This window comes from Melanostigma gelatinosum, assembly GCF_949748355.1.
Source record: "Melanostigma gelatinosum genome assembly, chromosome: 15".
In the NCBI taxonomy this organism is placed as follows: Eukaryota; Metazoa; Chordata; class Actinopteri; order Perciformes; family Zoarcidae; genus Melanostigma; species Melanostigma gelatinosum.
In genome coordinates, this window is record NC_136648.1 from 7,016,529 (window position 1) to 7,039,814 (window position 23,286).

The 23,286-nt window shown below is 40.5% G+C and overlaps 3 protein-coding genes across 3 annotated transcripts; 2 read left to right on the plus strand and 1 right to left on the minus strand.

Annotated features, from left to right (window-relative positions):
• Window positions 1-184: 184 nt before the first annotated feature.
• fyco1b (FYVE and coiled-coil domain autophagy adaptor 1b) lies at window positions 185-16,700 on the minus strand. Its single transcript, XM_079284826.1, has 18 exons — window positions 16,627-16,700; window positions 15,820-15,919; window positions 15,368-15,474; window positions 14,597-14,722; window positions 13,469-13,575; window positions 12,441-12,584; window positions 10,619-10,709; window positions 8,127-10,520; window positions 7,677-7,769; window positions 7,290-7,408; window positions 6,857-7,024; window positions 6,011-6,151; window positions 4,783-4,991; window positions 4,468-4,609; window positions 3,229-3,333; window positions 2,391-2,601; window positions 1,651-1,760; window positions 185-1,498 (listed from the first exon to the last, which is right to left on the minus strand). Exons 2-18 carry the CDS (start codon window positions 15,887-15,889, stop codon window positions 1,423-1,425), a joined length of 4,413 nt encoding a protein of 1,470 aa, XP_079140952.1. The 5' UTR covers window positions 15,890-15,919; window positions 16,627-16,700; the 3' UTR covers window positions 185-1,422.
• Window positions 16,701-19,031: 2,331 nt separating this feature from the next.
• LOC306789763 (chemokine XC receptor 1-like) lies at window positions 19,032-20,084 on the plus strand (the record flags this gene model as incomplete). Its single annotated transcript, XM_079285834.1, has 1 exon — window positions 19,032-20,084. The coding sequence occupies one exon, from the start codon at window positions 19,032-19,034 to the stop codon at window positions 20,082-20,084; it is 1,053 nt and encodes a 350-aa protein (XP_079141960.1).
• Window positions 20,085-21,524: 1,440 nt separating this feature from the next.
• On the plus strand, window positions 21,525-22,556 carry LOC306789764 (chemokine XC receptor 1-like; the record flags this gene model as incomplete). Its single annotated transcript, XM_079285835.1, has 1 exon — window positions 21,525-22,556. The coding sequence occupies one exon, from the start codon at window positions 21,525-21,527 to the stop codon at window positions 22,554-22,556; it is 1,032 nt and encodes a 343-aa protein (XP_079141961.1).
• Window positions 22,557-23,286: the final 730 nt, after the last annotated feature.

Below are 23,286 nucleotides of genomic sequence, written 5' to 3' on the forward strand. Positions count from 1 at the left end.
TTCATCATCGAAAAGGCTTCATGTACGTCATGAGAAAATGTCATTTCAGCTTCTATCTTCCCTAAGTGTATTACAAAATCTTCAATCTGACGATTCAAGTAACAGCTAAATATTTAAAACACTAAAACCTACATTTTGACATGTGCCCCACCCCCCCCCCCTTTTTTTTTACGCTTGAGGGTTAAATCTGGGAAATATGTGCACATTGTTAGTGTTTGCATGCATAGAAATCTTCAACTGCAATCATTAAAACTGCATTAAATTAAAGCCTGTGTCCTGAAGACAACTCAAACCGAGTGATGTGGCGGTTTTGCAGTCTTGCTACTTCCTGTTCTGCAGCATCATCGCAACGCAACAAAAAAACAAAACATTTCTTGCAATTTCAGACAGCTGAGAAGGCAACAATCGTTAGATACCCACTGACTGGATCAGCATGAACTTTGAAACCAAGTGTCTCCACCAATGATTATTACATGAAATACTAACTAATGTACTAATGGAGCATTTACGCAAGTAAAAAACAAATAAAGTTAAGGTTAGAGTTAAATTAGAGTTACATTTTTCAAACTTAAAAAAAGTATAGATTGATTAGAGATTTAGATGAACCGTCTTTAGTGTGGTAGTTATCTGGTAAATAACTCAAGGTGTATTAGGCCATTGTGGGTAATGTTGCAATTAATAAGCAGGATATGATTCATGGCAATATTGTATCTTTATATGAGTTTGTAATGAGGAATGTAATGATTTGTCACATATTCACAATCATATCCGATTCCCTAGATACTTTAAAACAGACCTTTCTGTCTGGTTCTTTTAATCATAAATATTTTCTCACTTTTCAGGGACATTTTGTTTTTAAAACATCATGAATATTGATACGACAACATAAAATGACACATAGCATGACAGAGGAAATGTATTTTTGTCACTGTGCAAAGAGCACATTAGTCCCATTTTAAAAGTAGTCCGACTTCACGAGACGAGGCAAATAATGGGAACAAACAGTGACACATCAAGCAACTGCGCCTCGTGCTAACGAGTAAAAACGCAGCTTTACTTCTGCGAGGATGCAGTTAAACAAATGTTGCCAACAGCAGCTACATCTGTTGGTGCTGGGAAACCTGTATGTGCACAGGCAAACAAGTTGTTCTCTTTCAAATACGCAACAATCCTCCAATCATCTCAGAGTGACCTTTGATACCCTGAATGTTGAATTTAAACTACAACGTCAGGCTTTTTTAAAAGTGCATGCTCACATTCAATGATGTAACATTGTTTTACTTTTCTTAAAATGCACCCAGGTTGGTGGACTCCGGTGGACTCTAACCCAGATGCCTTGAAACTATGTGCATGAGTTTAATTAAACACCTGGTCTGTTACAACAGTCAGTGTCACACCTGCGTCTCCTCCTCCCCGTCACGTTCATAGGAGGTCAGTTCCATCATAGACGACAGGCTTGTCTAGAGTCAGATGATACATCACTTTCTTTGAGATGAACCTGATTAACAGGAAAAACAGAGGATTTTTTAAGTTTGCTTCTTACTTTCTAGTCTAGCAGAGGTCTATGCAAATGTAGCGGTTTGTGCTAAAGAGCCAACAGGATGTCTTACAAATGCATAAAGTTCTCACATGGAGCACACAGGGACTGACCTGGAGAAAGAGTTGTCAAAGACAAGTGTGTACTCGCCAGCGTTTCTGACTTTCAGTTCCCCCTGGATTGTCTCTCTGTGGGAGTTACAGCGAGTCAGCGGGATCAAGACCTGTGGAGCGCAGAGGATGGAAATCTTGTTGGACGTTAAGGGTGTCAGGATTAACCGAGTTTGCCAGCGAGACTTTACGAGACACGTTGTTTGTGTGTGCTGTTAAATCTCTCCTCTCAATATGCAATATGGAGATCGGCCTTTATGCTTTCTAGTCGCCGATCCCTGATAATGTTACACTGTGAACAACATATCAGTGTTCAAATCAGCAAGAAGAGAGCTAGCTAACGTTAGCAGCAACAGCTAACAGCTGAAGATAGATACTAGAGAGTGCCAATGCCAAGATTCTTTATTTCCAAATCAATTGAATTGTGCGTATTTATTCAAAAAGCACTATTGATGACTTTAACAAATTAAAGGGATATAGTTGATGATGATACATATTTTAGTTCATAGACCTATTAAAACTATTAATTCATTGTGAAAACTGTGATAATTATGATATAAAGATGTCATATTGTGATATCCCAATGAGATATTGATAACTACAGAAGAGAAATATACTTCTGTATATTTTAGTTGCCTTAAATCCTTAATTAATTCCACAAATACTGCATTTTGCTGCCGTTTGGTTGTCTTTGGAGAAGTGTATCTGCCCTCGTTCCCTCTATTCATAGACTGGTGTCTCACCTTGGCCTGCTCCAGCGGGGTCTCTGTACTCTCCCTGTAGACCACACTGAAGGAGATGCTCTTCGGTTCAGAGGTGAACGTCCAGGAGACCGTAGGACCAGGACTACTCATGGAGATGGGGATGGTGCTGTAACAGCTGGACTTGATGAAGAGCTCCCGAGAGCTGTCCCCAAACCCTGAGATGTCCTCCACTGTGAAGAGGACGGAGAGCCTACAGCAGAGGGAATAAAACAGGATGCAAGAGGAGTTCACGTGTTGTCGTAAAGTGTTTGTATCAGTGTCAGTGGTTATCCTAGAAGGGGCTAATGTAGCTTTAAGCTGCTAGCCTCAAGTAGAGATGAGCAGCAGGCTACAGAGGTCTGGTAAGGTCACCTCTTTCTAACTCTACGCCTCCATATTCTTTTTTGCACAAAAGGCTTTTTGGAACTTTTATCACATACATTATTAGACCCATAAACAGACTTTGAAGTTTAAAATCAATGGCGTTCCGCTTAAAAATTCACACTCTATTCTAGTTTTTGGGGATAGGATTTAGTGCTTTGCTAAATCAGGTACCTGATGACACAAGGCTTTGAAGCTCTCTCTGAACAAAACTCCTCCCAATTACAAAGGAAGTTAAACAGAGGTCCAAGTACCACGTAACATTTAGGGAACTTGTCCATGCCACTCATGAATTCGCTTCAGGTTTCACTTCCCATTTTGAGATTCAGTGCAAAGTTTTCACCAGAAGAATACATTAGAAACTCCCTCTGAAAGTTTAAGTCTAACCTTGTGACCGCGTCCATTCGTAAACACGACTCGGGGTTTTGATGTAACTTTCACTGCATGCGAAACTCACGTGAGGTCTCCAGACTTTAGCAGGCAGATCTCTGCATCCTGTACTGTAGCACTCAGGTCCTCAGTGTCATCTGATGTGAGGTCTCCTGCACTGGCACTGCTGTTCCTAGAACGAGGGATGGATATTCTACACTTACTATTCTACACTTACATAATGTAAACATACATTTGTATCACCCTAATCCACTGTAATTAAAAAGGTAGAATACAGACAGAATCAATCAAAGTGAACTGGAAAAAGAGAGCTGTCTCCGAGTTTCAGCTCTGGCAGCCCCCCCCCCCCCCCCCCCCCCTTCAGTGCCTGGAGCATCCACAAAGTCATCAGTCTGTCAGTGGAGCTGGATATCAACCCCCAGATCCAGTGCTTCAGCCCCTTTTTCTCTTGGCTGTCGAGCTGTTTGTTGGCTTCTGCTGCACCTCTGTTTGGGTTGTTCCCTGGAACAGGTCTATGTAGTTACCGTCTGTCTTGGCTGGCTAGTTGTTGGGGAGTTGTTTGGTAACCAGTCCGGATAACTTTGGGGAAGCCGTGTCGGAGTTCTCTGCCATTTAGTTTGTCATTTCTGTTTTCTCCTGTTTTGGGGCCAGTTAGGGAGCTCAGTACTGTTTTTCTGTTTGTTTCTGTAGGACAGTTTAACTCCTTGTGTTCCAGTTAGTGAGGGGGTTGTGTTTATTATGTTGGACTTAGAAACCCTGATGTCCCTGCTTCCATTTTTGTTGGATTATTTCTGTAAATCATTTTATCAATAAATGTTACTCAAGTGTTCCAGCTGCCTTCTCTTTTCATTTTGTTGACATTTTTGCAAAGGTTCTTCAATAACTAGCTATGTGACTTCCTGTGACACATTAAATAGGCCGTAACAGCATTAAAAGCAAGAAAGTACACACGTAGTAGGGCTGTACAGTAAATGCCAAAAATGCAAATATGTGCATGTGTTATATGACATATTTTAAGCAATGAATGCAGAAAAATGTTAAAGCTGAAAAGAAAATGTAATTGAAACGAGTTAATTTAATTTCCATTCATTTTTTAAGATCATGCTCCAGAATTTATTTTCATTATTGCAAACATTTCCAGTTTTTTGTGTGATGGGCTGCAGAACTAAATGTGGAACAGACTGAACAGTTTGTTTTGAGAGTGGCATGTTAATAAAAAAAATAAATTTTTGTGATTGGTATAAATATCTCATGTGTTGGTTCACCATCAACTCCCCCTGAGAGTGAACGCATGCGAGATACTTACAGTTGTGCTGCCCCCTGCTGTCCGTGTGCAGGAGAGCAGGCGGTGGCAAAAGAGAGGGAGTCACTGTCATAGACGCCGCTCACCTCCTCCTCTGTGATGATGTCGAAAATACCATCGTTCAGCTTGTCACCTTCATCTGCTCCTAGAAAATAAAGACATTTTTCCAACATGTATTGCTAATATTTATTTATTGTTTACTCTATTCATACTGCACTGTGTATGCCGCTGACAACACAACCCAATTTTTAAGTGTGCATTTACCTCAGCATTTGACACACTACATGTGTGCGTGTGTGTATGTGTGTGCTATGTTACCTGAACCACTCGTCACAGCCCTCCCAGCCTGCAGCAAACGACTGAAAGGCGTCCCTGGTGTGCTGTGACTCACTTCCTCCTGTGGGTGGCGCTCAATTACTGCACTGTGCTGGTTGTAACAGTCGCTGCAGCAGCGCTCTCTGTGGCCGCCCTGCTGGGTGCTCACTGTGTTACTGCAGCAGTAGTAGCAGAAGGGACGCCCACACAGTCTGGGAATACACACGTTGGGGATTGAGTAAAAAAATTGCTTATCATTTTTGAAACGTATATTATTATAGTGCAGAGAGGATTTCGTGTGAAAGAAAGTAAAGCTTTTAAAAGAGCGATACATTAATAAAACAAGTCAATACACAGACATGCATCAGAAAATTAACAGCTGCTATTTTCGTCAAGAAATTGCCACTGATAGACATGCATTTAAGATGCTGTTTTAAACATTTCAGATATCGAGCAGTAAGTTGCCCTTCCAGTGATGCATTAAGTTACAATACAGGTAGCGATTGCACTGCTTCTCCAATGAACTGCGTTACTCTCAGACGTGTTCATCAACATGCTCATTGTGTACTGATACAACCTGACAAACATACATGGTTTATAAATTTAAGTAATCTAGAATTGGTTACAGAAGAATGTTGAAATGCACTTCGTAAGATGTTCATCCTTTAATTGTAGTGCAACATCACATGCTGTACAAATACAATAATTCATGTATTTGTCGGTATTCAAAAGCACCGACGCTACATGGAGGAGGGCTGTGTTTCAGCAAGAATCTGGCAACGCGATACGTAACACGATAGAAGAGGTTCCAATTCAATATATTGCGATTTTGAAAATCTAATTTGAGGAAAACTGTGATAGTATGAAGAACACCCTCATGTGCATGAAATCTACTTTTCTATACAACCAGAACAGCGGGATCTGCATGGGCATTTATCAGTCTAAAGTCAACATCACAGCATTGTAGCAACATTGTACCACTCAATTGGCAGTGGTTATCTTACTTCACTACTGGGTTAAAGTTGGTAAGTCGAAATGGGAAGTGAAATACAGAAGAAAATGTCATTGGACTTCAGTTCCTGTAACATTTCCCCATCTTGACCGAAACAATCACAAAGGGAAATGGTTTAAAAGTAGTGACATTGACATTAGTGTCATTGGTTTACCTGGTGACATATCTATTATAAAGTAAAGTAGATTTATTTAGTATATTTACAGAGGACCATCTGACCTGCAGTTGTGTTTGCGGAGCCACCAGCTGAACTGACTGCGACAGCCCAGACAGTAGTTGACGTCCCGCTCAGTCTCCTCATCCCGCAGTTTCTGCTCAAACTCCAGGGCATCGGACTTCTGCCACAGTGCATCTTTCTCCCTGCAGAGAGCACCATCAAGACTATTTGCAAATGCACAGTATACTGCAAAATACACAATGTAGATCAGGGGTCTCAAACTCATTTTCACTCCGGGCCACATCAGCATCATGGTCGCCCACAAAGGGCCGGTTGTAAATGTAACTACTCGTAACATATTGTTAAATAACTCTCTGCATTCACAGTTTAAAGTAGTCTTCAATGTACTCACAATACATTTCCATGTTAACTGTACAGTAACCAGCCAAAGAGCTGCTTCTATGACTGTTTAAGTATCTCATAATTTTGACTTTCAATCTCATAATTTTGACTTTCTATCTAGAATTATGACTTTCTATCTCATAACTTCGACTTTCTATCTCATAATTTCGACTATGGGGATATTTTTATTATCAAGTCTAACTTAAAAAATAAATAAATAAACTTTTTTTTTTTTTTTTTGCTGGCGGATTCGCGGGCCACATAAAATTACGTAGCGGGCCGCATCCGGCCCACGGGCCGGGAGTTTGAGACCCCTGATGTAGATGGTTTGTTTGTGGCCATTTGAAAACCCAAACCCAAAGACATTACGCAACAAATGTAGGCATCATGTCTCAACCCTGCGTGGTGCAGATTTAAACCAAATTAACGTCACTAACAAAAAGGAAAACAAAGACACACCAACATGGTACGCCATGGTAAATCAGAGTAAATCAGTATGCTTGTACCTGATTAGTTCTACGAGCCTTTCCTCCAAATTGATTTTGGTGCGGTAAAGATCATCGAGTTCGGCGGACGTCTTAAGATCGAAGCTCTGTTTGTCCTGTGTGGCTCTCCGTAGATTTTCACTCATCTCCTGACAGGTCTGCTGAGCCGCTGTCAGACCAGCCTCAGACCTGCATCCATACAAAGACACAGGCCGATTCATGATATGCCCAAAAAGAAACATGAGGAATCTCTGGTGACTGCGATTGTGTCCATGCAGTTTGTATTTTTAGACCAGAGTTTTAAAAACAATACAGAAACAAATAAGACAAATTCCTAGATGAGGCATGCTAAATGAAAAATAAACATTCCGATCCAAACCCACAAGATTAAAAACATTTCTTCACAGAGCTCTAATTCAGACCAGAATGTGTGCTTATGAATACAGTATCTCACCTTGATAAATTTCCTTTCAGATGGATTATCTCGTCGTCTTTCTGCTGGATGAGACTTTCAGAACCGGCCATCTGGATGTTTTTCTCGTCAATCTGTTGGCAATATCTCTGATTCTCAGCCTGAAACCAGGACAGCAAAGCAAGACATTATTTCTGGCTCTTTGCGAATCACTCCTGTGACCATAATGTTATGATGACTTCAATTGTCGATATACACAATGTACCGTAACTGTTTTCCATTATCAGTCCGAAACAACTGTACAAACATGCATTTCTACCAGAACGTAAAACATCCTTGGAACACTTTGGTGATACTATGGGGGCCGGATTAACCTGCTAATGATAAACCAAACTTTCTGACAGATCTGGAATCAGTGTGTCCTCTCACCTCGCGCTGTTTGAATTTGTTCTCCAGTTCGACGACTATCTCGCACTCAGTCGTCCACTTCAATTTCACTTCCTCTAACTCTTGAGTCACAGTCTGGATGAGAATACAAATTCATCAACTGATTATTCAGCAAACATGGTACAAATACAGAAATTACAGTCGCGTTGCTGATATTACCTTGAACATAAAACAATCTTGCAGTGTTATTAAATGCACATTAGCAACCAGGGTACGCAGATAATCGGAGGACACTAGGTGCACTGTAGTAACCTGGTCATTGTACATCCCTGTTTACATGTAGCAGGACAGCAATCCAATTTTTCTTAACAACACAAATGTGCTTTCATTTTATGGTCCAATGTTCAGGATTGGAACAACTGTAACCGGGTTACTTAAGTGCATACAAACACATTAACGCATGCTTCATTTCTTGAGCTGTTTGTGGCTGACCTGGAGCTGGCTGCTGTGGCTCAAGGCTTGGCTGCTGAGCTGGAATCGGATAGCCTGGATCTCCTCTTTGCTAGTCTCCTGCACAGCCCCAGCCTGCTCTTTGGCCTTGCTGAGCTTTTCCTGCAGCTCCTGCTTGGTTGCCAACAACCCGTCTTCGTTATGGAGCCGATCGAGCAGTCGCTGGTTCTCCTGTCTCAGCTGCTCCGTGTAGGTATTCAGCCTCTCCGTCTCCCCGTCCAGCTCTTGAAGCCTTGTTGACAAGCCCTCCCAGCGCAGACGAGCCTCTTCGTTCTCAGCAGTGAGCACACACACGTGCACGCCGAGTTCAGCCGTTTCTGTGTTGGCTCTGTGGAGCGCCTCCCCGGATTCACTGATCTCCAGACACAAGCCCTCGTAACGCAACTTCAGTTTATTGAGCTCCTCTCTGGAGGCCGTCACCTCCGCAGCCAGACCTGCTCGAGCCTGAGCCTCACCGTCACGCTCCCGGGTAAGAGCCTCTTCTCGCTCCCGGGATCGGAGAATCTCATCCACATGCCGGCGGTTCAGCTCCTCCACCTGGGCTTTGAGTTGCTCTGCTAAGACACGGAGGTCCTCCCTGGAGTACTCGGTCACCTCCTGAAGGGCCTGAACCTTCATCCGCTCCTCAGCTCCTGCTAGAAGCTGAGCCCTGAGCTCCACCACCTCGTCCTGGAGCCGCTGCACCTCCCTTAGGTTGAGCTCCAGCTGAGCCTCAGCCAAAACTAGCCTGAACGGGGCCTCTTTGGTTTCCACTGAGGATTTCTGATGCTCATCATGAAGCTTCTGCATCTTTTCATTGCTCTCTGCAGCTCCTTTTTCAGCATGAAGCTCCCCAGTCCTGCTCTCCAGCTCCTCTGCTCTAGCTTGCAGATGCCCGCATTCGACAGACTGGTCTCTCAGTTTCATCTCGGTTTCTTGGAGTTTTTCAAGTAACTCTACTTGGCTTCTTTGGGACACAATGAGGCGCTTGTCCAACTGCTCAGCTTTAGCAGTAAGTGAGTCCAGTTCCTGTTGAGCTGTGGCCGACCGTTTCTTCAACGAGGTCTGGACCTCAAGAAGCTCCCCGTTCTCATGCTCTAGCTTCTTGATTTGAGCATCACATACTTCCTTCTGGACGAGCGCCTTCTGGGAAATCTCCTCCAAATGCAGGTTTTCATCGAGAAGCTTCTTCTCCCCATCTTCCACACACATCTTTGCAGCCTCAACTCTGCCCTTTGGGTGCTTCTCAGAAGCCCTGAAAGAAGCAAGCTGGTCTAACAAGGCGGTCCTGCTCTCAGTCAGCTCTGTAATGCTCCCCTCACTCTTCTTAACTGTTTGGAGTAGCTTAGCATTTATTTCCACGAGATTTCTGCATTTGGTTTTGTAGTCCTCGAGGTTCTCAGAGGAAGCAACTTCATTATCAGCAAGTCGAGAGTTCAAACTTTCTTTCTCAACATTTAACTTCTCCAACTGCTCTTCAAAATGCTTGATTTTCTCTGAACTAAAGGCGAGCTCTTTCTCTCGTTGTTTTAGAGCCGTTCTTACATCCAGCAGCTGGCTCTCGACTTCCTCATTCTGGCTACTACTCACCCTACATATCTGCCCTACCTCGTCCCTCTCCTCGTGCAGTCTTTTCCTCAGGTCCTCCGCCTGTCGTTCTCTGCACTCCAGTGATGCTTGTAGATCCTGAAGCTGGGCTCTCAAGTTCCCCGTCTCTTTCTCTTTCAAACTCAGCGCCCCCTGAATTCGACCAACTGCACTTTGGAGCTCCTCCAACCGCTTGAGCGCCGCCTCACGTTCGTCATGGGCTCTGGATTTTACTTTAGCCAGCTTCGCCTCACTGTTCCTCAAGTCTTCTTCCCTGAGTCTTAGCTCCTGGGACAGACGCTCGGAGTGCCTGGCCCTGTCCTCAGCCTCTCTCTTTGCCTCCATCCTTTCCTCCTCCGTTGTCTTGAGTTCATCCAGGAGTTCCTGGATTTTCCAGGCTGAGTCGCAGTAGCTCGTGGTTTGTTGTCCCTTTTCTTTAAGCGCCTCGTCCAACTTAGAAAGAAGCTCCATATTTTTGTCCTCAGCAGCCGTGAGTCTGTCTTTAAGTTCCCCGATTAATTCTTCGCTACAGGTTTGAAGGTGATTTGCTCTCTCCTGATGATCTGTTTCTTTGTCACCAGAGGACTTCTGAGCTGCTAACAGCTGGCCTTGAAGGTCCTTAACCACATCTTTCAGCTCAGCAGCCTCTTTCCCTAACTCCTGAACCCGTACCAGAAGCTCCTGTTGTTTCAGCTCGGACTGGTCGAGCTCAATGCGGAGGTTCTCTGCAATACTGCAAGGTTCCCCCAGTTCCCCCAGTTCACCAAGGAGACAGTGTCTGAGGTCTGAGACTGGGACAAACTCCTGCGCCTGGTCAGAGAATGGAACAAGAGAACATTAAAGTTTGAATGTCACATTTACTCAAATATTTGTGCAGGATTGTCTATGTTTAGTATGTATTGAAGTACCTGTGAGTAGCCGCTAACGAGACTGTTGATGCTGGAGCAGCGACTGGGAGGCCTCCACACAGAAGCTGCTGAGGCGGTACCTAAAGTTCGCCTTTGACACAATAAGACACCAAATATTAAGATCTTCAACAACTGGTAAAGAGTAAGAGTAAGATAAACATGACATCCAACTGATGAAAAAACAACAACCGTTACACAAAAGAAGAACTTAAGTTGACTGAAAAAAGTATTTAGGGAGCTCAACAGGGTATTTTATGGGTCTCCTAACTTCCTCATATTTTCCAAAGAAATTTCCCAGAATGGACAATGTAATTTGGTACAACTTATACAAAAGGTAAATCAAGACAAAGCCCTTCCACAGTACGAATACTAAGTGCATAGTAATTGTGTGTGTTTTTAAGAAAGAACCAGGAAATGATAGAATAGCTAGAGAACGTAATAGGGCGAGGTTTTTATGTCGTTGCTGATTTTCAGAGGAACTTCCTTGAAAGAATTGCAAAAAATTAGTGACTTAATGACCGTTAAAATTGTGTGTCAAATTTCATTTATTGGTTAAAACCTACAATAATTTATTTGTTCAAAAAAATCTCCACATTTTTTGAATATGTTTGCCTGTAATTCAGAACTTCACATTTCTGCATGTTCAGCTTATATCTTGTGCATAAATTATTACGAATTTAAATGAAATGTCCAACTGAATAATTTACTGAAATAAAACATATTGAACATTATTCATTTTTTCTATGCTTAGTGACAACTGAAATGTCACTGCATGTCAGAATGTACAAGTACTTTCTTGGAAATTATTACCAATAATGTCATTTCCTCAAGCAAATTGTTGCACAGTTCTCGTGCCCTGATTGCAACAACACCTTAACACACAATACTTTGCATTCAGACTTCACAAGAAATTTGGTCAGTAACTTAAGTAAGCCTACTCCTGGAACGCATGCTCGTATTTCTTCTCTGGTGAAGTGATGAAACTGTTTCCATCCAGTCATGATTCACGTTAAAACAACTAACTGGGTTTGGGCGGAGGTGTAATTTCAGGCTACTCATGATGAATAGCAATTGGAACAAGTAGTTGTTGAAAAGAAATTACAAAAACACAAGGCCCTTACACCATAACGTACATACTTTATCTACACAGTACAATATATTCCTCTATAACAGCCCTCGAAAGAAATATGGCATTTGTGAATTTTGTTTTCTTCATTCTTGTTCATAATGTGCGTGACAGGTGTTGATTCAACCCTTTCTCAGGTAATCTTCCGGACCATTGTGTTGTTCTAGGTGCTGCTGCACTGCATTGCATTGTGAGATTTAACCAGTAAGCCCAATAATGTGATGCACAACGACAACACAAATTAGGCCAAAAAAAAAAAACTGCGTCCGCTGCCTGTAGACTGAGTGACTGCAAATTGATGAGAAGGAAGTGAAAAGTTTTGGCAAAGGTGCTGACGTGAGGAACAGTGATCAGCGCTCGCACATTGTCGGCACCCACTGTCTCACACGCACACATTTATACACGCTTGAGCAGAAAAAAAGAGCTGTGAATGTGCAGAGTGATCAGATAATTAAGTGTTACTTCAAGTTGTGAAACACTCAATATTGCTTCACCACAATGCTGCATTAACTGCACTAAACTGGGGTGTTTATCGAATGACTTAAGGTCTGTCTCCGATCAATTTACAAAGAATTAGAAGCTTTTATTTCTTCAGTGTGTGTTTTTTTTTTTCATCCAAAACAATATCCAGAATCAACTTTGTGTTTTTCCTCAAAAGGAAAGTGTAAACAGATAATCGTCCGCATTTTTTTTTACCTCGCAAAGGTTGGCCAATCTGCATCCAGGTCGTAACCTCTGGCTGCCACGTCAAATTGGATCTGGTTGAGCTCATAAAGATGGTTGATTATGTCAGCAGTGACATGAGACTTGAGGAGGGGACTCCGGGCATAGTACCAGTCGCTGTGTGGGAAGAATAAAAACAAAAAAACACCAAACACAATGCTGAGGAGAAGGCAAACACACACACACACACACTTATTTGAATTTGACAGATTACAATGTTGTATACTGTTGATTAGGCAATGACGTTTAACGTTATACTGTGCTGTTCATGATGAGACCAAATGAAATAATAATCACTGATCACATGCAGCATAAATAAAAGCATGACAAATAAAAGGTACTATAAAAACCGGTGATTGATGAAGTAGCTTTTTTAGACTAAATATGAATTGTCAACAATGACCTTTAATGAGACTGTTCCAGGAAATGTTCGGTTTAACACAAGGAACATTTAGAAATATATAATCTAAAATAAAGTGATATTTAGAAACATGAGAGCTGTATTAAGCTTGTCATCTAACTCTTGGCAAGAAAGGAAATAAGCATATTTATCTTTTCTAAATACAAACATAGCACTTGAAAGAATGTAATTAAGTGTTTCAGGTTCCAGGAGTGTCTTTAACTTAATTTCCTTTTGCTCTCTTGCAATAGCAACGTAAATCACAAAAGGCTATCCTGGTTAAATGAAGCAGGAACTAAATTGGCATTCGGTTTGATGAACAGCTGAGGAAGTGCGACGTGACTGTGGGTGTCTATGGATGGACTAAGTGGCTGTTGTGTTTTCTGTGAAAACAGAAATAAGACTTTCATCAGGAAGGGAGAGTCGCACTTCCTCAACAAGACATCATCGCACCATAAAGCACAAACATGAAGAGTTCATATAGTATAAACATGTATCGGCAGCTTGAAGTAAAAAAGTTCTCATATATATATATATATATATAGATATATATCTATATATATCAAATGTGGTTGTGTATAGAAAGAGTGTTCTCTCTTACCTTGTGGCCTTCTGGTTTACAAAACACTGCTGCAGTGTGTCAGCAAGACGCTGGTGAACCAGTGAGTAGCGGATGAAGGCCCTTCCTCTCCCCAGTGAGGTCTTCAACTGAGGACAGACAAAAATATACACACATAAACACAGACATTACCTCTCTGCAACGTGGACTGACCTCAGTAGTCAGTGTTCTTTACAGTCTAGTCAGTATCATACAGGTCAAACTATTTTTACATGAAGTGGCTCCTTTCTGAATAATCTCTACTTAAATGTGGCAACAATTACACTTGCAGGACATTAAAAGACGAGGAATTAATGATATCTTTCATTATTGATTAGTCTGGCCATTACTCTCTCTCTCGTAGTCGATAACTATTTGGTCTATAAAATGAAAGCCCAGGGTTTAAGATGACGTCTTCAATTGTCTTGTCCAAAATCCAAAGATACTGTATTTGGCTTACAATGAATGTAATGAGGCCATGGGAAAGTCTGATTTATTTGCTTGACAAATGACTCAAATGCAATTAAAATAGTTGTCTATGCAGTGTCATCACTGCTCTAAATGTACAGTATCTGTCAGTACATCCAGACTCTCCAATACATAGCAGATGGAGGGATTTAAGTAAGACAACAGACCCACAGATCTACCAGAAGGACACCAGCTGGAGACTGATTTACATCAGAGACTGACCGACAAGAAACAAGAAGAGTGAAAGAAAAGTAAAAGTAATATGCTCACAAAAATGTGGCACTCACTTATCACATATTTCCCTAATGAATGGAACAATGGCGCTGCACTAGAGCCCAACAATCATTCGATACCGAACTGAAGCACAAAAATCAATATCAGGAAAAAGACAAGCAACTAATTAAATATAGCACAATGAGGACTAGTTCAACTACAGTCATTTCAGTATGAAGCTCACCAACTGTGAATTCCCAGGATAGAAGGTGAGGAACAAGGTGTAAGGCAGCAAGTGAATTGGCAGCACAGAGTCTTACTGTGCCTGATTCACCTGAGGATTAGTTACATGGTTATGTGCATTCGTGTCTCCATGTGTTGCACGACATGGCAGTGCTGAGGCAACGAGAGTGACTGTGTGTGTGTGTGTGTGTTGCAGAGGAGGATTACCTCAGCGATGGACTTAACAAAACGGATGCCATCATTAGCTCCCTTGATCTTAATCAGGCAGTCGCAGAAGTAATCCCAGTAGTCTTTCCTCTGACCAAGAAAGGTTGTCTTCTCTTTCTGGTCAAACTGAGAAAGAAACATTACCTCATTATTGCATAATTAATGTTACATATATATTATAAAATGTCTTCAGCAGTATGGATTGTGCAAAAGGGTTTTTTCTGGCATGACCCGATATGTAAATATTTAATGTTAATGGTAGAAATTGTAATTAAAATGATTCCTATGAACGTCCTCCATGTTACACCTTTGTCTCTCTAGAGCTGTGGTTCCCAACCTGTGGGTCGGGAGACCTTCAAAGTGTCACAAGACGATTTCAATGGGTCAAATGTGCTACACACATTTTTTTTTTTTTTTTAGTAGTGAAATACTCATAGCTTAGGTCTCTGTTAGAGAGGCTTGGAGGAAAAGACAATGACTCGTTAGTGTTTCAATTTAAAGGTTCACAACCCAAAAAGGTTGGGAATCACTGGTCAAGAGAACTGGTTCCCAGTCTTTTTAACTTGTGACCTTTTGGAGCAAAGCAATCCTTAGTCACAACCCCTTTGTCACATATGTTTGAGCTGTAGACAACTCAACCCAAAAGTTGATGTTCGATTCAAGCCTCCACACTCCTCAGGTTGTTTCATTTGAAAAATGACATGATCATTTCAAAAACACAAAACCAGATCATCCTGATGAACTCTCAACAAAACGTGTGTGACATCATACCTGTAGCAGGTATTCTAGTTTATAGAAGAATTTGTGCAGGTTGGCGCTGTCGTCGGTTACAGGTTCACCACACTCGTTGTGTTCTTTACTCAACTCAAACACAGCATCTAAACCAGACGGTAACAACATCGTCAACACACGCACACACACAAATATCAAAATGTGTTCAGACAGAAGGCCAAAACAATAGTAGAATCTGCACAGTTTAATGTTCCCATACTATTTTTTGTCAGTCTACAAGCACAAAACATTGCCACATGGAAATCTATCATCGATCTAAGTTTTGCAATTATTCTGGGAGCAAGATACTTTCTGCAGATTCTACTATTTTTTTGCCTTGATACATCCTGTTTGGAGACACATACAAGTTCAAATAGAAAACAATAACAAGCATGCATTATATTGAGAGAGACTGTAAGGGATGGTGCTCATTGTAAATGTGAACTAGTTACCATGCAGATCTCTGATTATCCTCTGCAGTTGATTGTCTCCAACTGATGAGGAGGAGGAGGAGGAGGCCATGGTTGGGTACGAGCAGTTTAGTCAGGAAATCTGCATGTAAGATGAAAGTGACAGAGATTGTGAGTATTTGTGGAATAATCCTCATGATGTAAACACTGTTCATCATATCCCTGAATTGTCCAGGATATACCTGAGCCCAAAAATATAAATAGTAATTACAGCATGATACTGTAAAAATATGCCAGAGCTGCTACTACATGGAGGTAAACACAAACATAGTGCATCCTAAACTAGTTTCACCCCTGCTGTAAAGGATTTTTCCATAAACACTACATTATATTCTTTCCAAACCAACAAGTCTTAGACAAATAAGACAATACTAATACCCCAGAGGGGTCCATGAACTTGTTAAGAGGAAGAAACCACAGTGGCATTAGCTCAGAGAAGTTAGCAAACATTTGCCTACAGTCAGAAGAGGAACAGCATTTGCATCACGACGAAAGACTGAAGCTTATCCCTGTTTGCAGCGACAGTATATCCTTGACAGGCGACTGACGACATGTTTTATGTATTGTTATGTACTGGCGGCACAACAAACCAGCAAAAATGAGCAAAAATGCAACAAACAGAACCATAAACATCGATTTGTCAAAGCTGGCGAGCGCTATCCTACATCAGCACCTGTTCCCAGCTCTTCGTTTCCTGGTCGTATTTTATGTAGATTTCTGTTACAAACCATCGCAGTAAGTAAAGCGAAACACTTCAATGTTAAATAAACAGTTGAATAATAAACGTACTTGATGTGTAAAACTGTCCAGAGTGTCCTATTTGTAGGTGATACAGCAGAAACGTGCTACCCGTTGAGGGGCGGGGACTGGATGATTGACAGGTCTAACGGATCAATGGCTTCAGCTGCTACTGCTGAAATCTGTCCTAGTTTGGTTGAGAGACAAATGATAAATAAACAGACTGAAGCTGAGACGTGTGTCGTGCTTCATGAAGCTAATATTTCATGGACTATATTATACCTGACATCCTTTGTTCATTACATATAATACTACGATGATTACACACTTTGATGGGAATTTTGATGTAAAAATATATTTTTGTGGACCAGTAAATAACTCATGACATCAAGATGCATTGTATAATATGCAAAAACATATATCATGTGCTACAAAAGATACATATAAATATTTATTTTCAATAGACTATAATCAAAGCCTTTATTTAAATAACGTCTTTATTTTATTTTGTTGTTATTAAATAATTATGTTTTATTTATCATTTTTGTTATTGTGTGAATAATATTGAATACAAAAAAACAACAATAAAAACAAAATTAAAATAGAAATAAAAAAAAGATTCTATAGGAGGCCCAAATCAGAGGACTGTTAGATAAAACAAAAACAAAACAAAAAACAGTGAGAATTTCATCCTTGGCATTTTTCACCTTTTTGTGACAATAGGAGACTCTCGAAAAATAAAGTCAATGCCTCCTCCATTCTTGTTTGTAATCCTGGGTCAAAGTTGTGAGAAACTGAGAAAATGCTTTACTCAAGTGTAACAAGAGTAATGGCCACTCAAAATAAGTATTCACGATTCAAATTCAAGGAAACAAGTCTTTTCACAAACGTCACTTGTGTAGGTGATCTGAAAATGAAGTTGGATTTCTGTTCACCTTTGTGGTTGATACTTAAGGAACAATTCCCAGTTCCAATGACACTTGCATGAAGGACTCTGGTGTGTGCAGATAGCCTGTAAGTTTCCACATTTCTCATTTATTTGTTGTAGTGAGGATCTGTCATGATACTGAATTTAAGTTTAGAATGTTTTGTATTTTGTAAAAAATACATTTTTACTGAAATATTTGTATCTTTTCAGTTCAACCTGTCAGTGTAATACGAAAGATAGAAATTAAAGTAGGAATGCTTTATCTCCTTATTTCAAGAATGTGGCTTTCAAGAAATCTTTGAAAAAATAATTAACTTCTCCCTTACCTCTAGTATGTGGATAGCTATGGATTTATTTTGCTAGCGTTAGAGGCACTTGACAATTATTTCAGCAGCAACCTTACTGCCACAAAAACAATTCCTTAACTGTTCATAGTAAAGTCTGTGGATAGTCCAGATCATTAGGAACACTGTTGATGGAAAGAGACTGTGGTCAATTGTTTAAAGGTCCTAAAACACATTATCTCAATCAGCTGTTTATGATTTGGCATCCAAAATAAAAATCTAATGTTCTGCAAAAGTTGGAACAATTGGTGCCCCAAAAGCTGGGCCCCCAGGAGGCAACGACAACAACAATACAAATAAGACTTTATGTTGAAATAAATAGTGCACGCATTAGAACACTGAAAGTATCAACATATGGTTTGAAATCTTTGTTGATTTGTATTTTCCGTTGTTACACAACGTCAGTGACTATTGGTCACATCAAGCTGTAAATCAGTACAATCAGTTACATCATCGCAGCCTCATAACAGCACAGAGACAACCGCAAGGAAACCAAAATACTTTGCCAAAATACATATCTCGCTGATTTGAAGTGAGCATGGCTCAGCTGGATGAAGGTGTTGTCATGTATTTCTGCTGAACCAACAACATTTGACTTCAAATGTGAGAACAGTTGTGGGACTGTGTTGCCAACACGGACAGAGGTTTCAGGCACCAATCTTAAGAAATAAGTGCTAATATCATAATGAAATGTGTTTTTCTCTCTCTAAACTGTAACTTTGAGTGGTGTTTCTTCAGTCATGAAAATTAAATGGCATGCAGAAATTTCAAAACAAGTTTCCAGTGCCTGTAAATATATATATATTTTTTAAAGTTGTAAGCGCCACAAAAAAAGTGTTGGAGGAAGAAACTTTGGATGAATATCTTAGAGTCTCAGCAAATAAAACCAGAAGTGTCTACATGGCTGAATAACACCAAACATAAGTAAGAAAATATGATTTTTTTGTAATCTGGGTAAAGTGACCCTCTATAATAACCACATGTTCCAGACAAAATGACGTCATGTATCAAGAGAATGATACAACAAGTTATTAACATGTTAACTGATGAAATGGTGACATAAATCTCTGAAAAACATGTTTCCAATGTAATCATCACATTCACTTCTGTATCATTTGATCTGTTGACTTGGATTTACCGCTCTAACAAAGCCTTTTTCAATTTAGACTTTCTCTTGTGGAAATATGGCAACAACTGACTCAACCTTCGACGCAACCACAGACAATTATTCCTACGACTACGATGACTACGATGCGCATGAAGATGAAATGTGCAACAAACCAAGCGTCATACAGTTTGGAGCGATGTTCACTACAGTGCTCTTCTCCATCGTGGTCATCCTCAGTCTGTTTGGCAACATCTTGGTCATTGTGATTCTGGCCAGGTATGAGAATGTCAAATCCCTCACCAACGCTTTCATCCTGAACCTGGCTGTATCGGATCTCTTCTTCACCGCAGGTCTGCCCTTCTGGGTCTACGATCATATGTATGGATGGACTTTAGGGGAACGTACATGCAAAATGGTCATCTTTGTCTTCGACGTTGGTTTCTATAGCAGTGGTATCCTCCTCATCCTGATGACTGCCCACCGTTACGTAGCTGTCATGAATCCTCTGTCTGACATTGTGTCCACCACAGGCACCTACAGTGTCGTAACGTGTGTGATCGTTTGGGCTGTGAGTACATTGGTTGCCAGTCCAGCCTTCATTTCCACCAGAGTGGACCAGAAATATTGTGGACCTGCAAATTCTTACTGGAAGTTGTGGGGAACCTATCAGCAAAATGTTCTCTTCATATTGAGTTCAGTGGTGTTCATTTTTTGCTATTCTCAGATCATGTGCAGGTTGCTGCGTCCTACCGCACAAAGAAGAAGGAACAAAACTTTAAAACTCATTTTTGGTCTCACGGTTGTTTTCTTTGTGGGCTGGGCGCCTTACAACATAGTGATATTTCTAAAGTCCTTGTCTTTCGGGTACCAAAAAATCGTCAACTCAAAGACTTTGGCTGTAATGTGTGAAGCATCAAAACCACTGGATTACGCCTTTTACATCAGCCGACTTCTTGCCTTTTCACACTGCTGCCTCAACCCTGTGTTTTACGTGTTTGTGGGGGTTAAATTCAAAAACCACTTGAAGAAAATGCTGAAAGGCTGGGGTCACAGGAACAGCGGCATCCGCAACAGGCAAAGCCGGCTCACTATCACATCGCTAACAAGTGGTGAAGAGTTTTCGATGTAGTTGATACAGAGAGCTGAAATGAAACCAGAAATACCGGGTTCGAAGAAAGAAGTGTCACGCAAATTCTGTCGAACCACAAAAAGTAAACACAAAATAAGTTGGATGAAAAAAATGCAGAATGACACATTGCATTGACTTAGAACAGACGCTAGCCTGGAGATGTTTCTTTGCATGCTAACATTTACTAATTGGTACTAAACACAGCTGAAAAGGCTAATCTAAGATCGTGAACATGATAAGCATCACACCTGCTAAACATCAGCACGTTAGCATGGTCATAGTGAGCATGACATTAGCATTTAACTCAAAGTCTTCAGAGCCACTAGCATGGCTGTTTATATTCTTCACTCAGTAGGTCTACCCTGCATAGTTGTCAAACTACAATAAGCCTGAATAGCTGACATAAACGCTGCAGCCGCTTTCTGAGGTACAGCTGTACACCTGCTCGTCAATCAAAGTAAATATGAAATCAGTCGATCATGCAGCCATAAAAGCATGCCGACATGGTCAAGAGGTTCAGTTGTTCAGATGTCAGAATGAGGAACAAATGTGATCTGTGACTTTCTGTGATAAAGTTGTATGTACTGTACAATATTTCATCCACAATTGTATCCGATATTTCCCTCATAGTTTCCAATCAAGCTGTGCTGTTATATGTTTCTATCCTTGCCCTATATTATATGTATGTGAATGCAAGCTGATGCATTGATAATACATTGCATTAGAGAAAATATAACTGTATGTGATTCACTTTGATTAACTGCATTTTACTTTTATGTTTTCACATCAATCATTTAAATCAATTGTTCAATATTTTCCCATTCAACACTTGTAGGAGTCCATCCATCCATCCATCCATTTTCCTCCGCTTATCCGGGGTCTTGTAGGAGTCATGCAAGTGAAAGTGTTGATTTTCACATTATGATGTCATCATCATTATTTTTTGCTGTACATCTACATATTTACATCGATATCTATGCTTTACAATAAAAATTAATTTCAAAAATTAAGTTCTGGAGTGTCTCTGTTTCGAGTAACCCTCATTGCTGTTTCTCGGTAATGCTGTAAAAGCAGCAGCTATGTCACCACTTTTGCGAATTCAAAGTGTATTCATGCTCTTGAATTGCACAATCGCTGACTGAATGTGAAACAAAAAGAGGAACCTTGAGTTTTTTGTTGTACAACAACTTGTCCTCCACAGCACACTTCAGCACAAGACGTAACCACCATTGTTCAGGGTAAGTTGCCTAAAATTGAGTGTAATTGCTCATCATATTTTGGGGTGACCCACTTAATTGTTCTCCATATTGAAATGTTCATTTATTAATATGCAAAATTGCTTTTTAAAATCCAAAATGCTGAAGGGTTGTAGACATTTGCTTTGTCTTAATTACATATTGCCAATTCTGGCTTTGTGCCATGTTTCTCAGAAAACCTACAATGGAGTCCAACTCCACAGTGAGCGGCGGACACGGGGACGACAGCAGTGATGTGGTGTATCTTTGTGAGGCGACGTTTGACTTCAACACTATCAGTGGTGCCTTCTTCATTTTGATCTTCATCATCAGTGTCGCAGGCAACTGTCTTCTCCTACTTGTTCTCATCACCCACGAGAACCTGAAAGATGTCACAAATCTTTTCATCCTGAACCTGGCCTGCTCTGATTTAATCTTTAGTTTTACGCTCCCATTCTGGGCCGTCTATTCCCTGCACCACTGGGTCTTTGGTGAGTTTACCTGCAAACTGATGACTGCGGTATTCATTCTTGGTTTGTACAGTAGCACCATTCTACTGACTGCCATGACTGTGGATCGTTTCATAATAGTGGTGCTGCACAACTGGCCGAGCAACTCTGTAAAGAGGCAGAGGTTTGCAATGGTAGCCTGTGTAGCTTCCTGGGTCATCGGCACCGCTGCATCCTTCAGAGATGCTTTCACAGTGAAGGTGGAACACTCTGACGGTATTTCCCGTTGTGAAGATCCCTCCGATGACCATGATATCAACCTGGGCTATTATCTCCAGGCGTCACTGCTCTTCTTCCTCCCATTAGCCATCATTGTTTTCTGCTATTCTGCCATCCTCAAGACAGTTTTGCGGGCTTCAAACAGAAAAAGGTACAGGACTGTAGTGGTGGTGCTATGCATTGTTGCAGCGTTCTTCATCTGCTGGGGACCTTTCAATATTTTGCTTTTCATCGCGTCTTTTTATGAACCCATAGAGTGCGATGCAATGGAACGCTTGGAGATTGCCTATTATATTTGCCGTATACTTGCCTATTCTCACTGCTGTATGAACCCTCTGCTGCTTATGCACTCACAAAAGTTGCGAAGGCATCTTTTGGATCTTTTATGCTGTAAGAAGGCCAAGAAGAAGAACAGGGAAATAGACATTGGCCAGAGGGCTTCTGTTAATCAGAATGTATTTTTTGTAGCACAAAACTCTGCTGTAACGGTTGAACTACACTCCGACTAGACGTTTTATCTGCCATAAATATTATTCATGTCATTATTTAATATGCTTGTGTATATATTATTATTTGTACAGCTTGTTTTTATGAATATGGATTTTTGTTGTTTTATATGTGATAGGAACTATTGTTAGAAGTCGATATATTCCATTAAGTGTTGAAGTTAAAGTGTTAAAGTGATCATCTTTGAAGATTCATGTGTTTTCGAGTGGACTCATTTCCCTCCCGGTTGTTCATGGACATTTGTCATCGTGCATATTTGTGTGCAAACTGTTTTTGTGTAATGTTAACGCCAGATTATTTTGTACGTCGAACTAAGGTGTCGTGTATTTCCTGGAGTGAGTGATATAGTATACGTAAATATTTCATAAATGTGCCAAGTAAATTATGATATTTGTAAAAAATAAAATAAAAAAAATGCTTTTACTGGAATATGTTTGAATACATTTAAGTTGGAATCTATTGGTCTGTTTTCACTTTTGCTTTCCACCTACTGCAGTGACGTGTCATGCAAGTACTTCTCTCTGGCAGTTTCATATCTTGAATATTGATCTATTACACACAAGTTGCTTATTATTCCTCATTCATTTCTGTTAATATCTATGTTTTTGTGACAAAAAATAAAAGAATGAATGAAATAAATTGATTCCTAGGACATTGCTTTTTGTTTGCAAAGTGTATGCTATTGCTTACGAAGTGTATGTCAAACAGTATTACCTGCATATCAGATGTTGT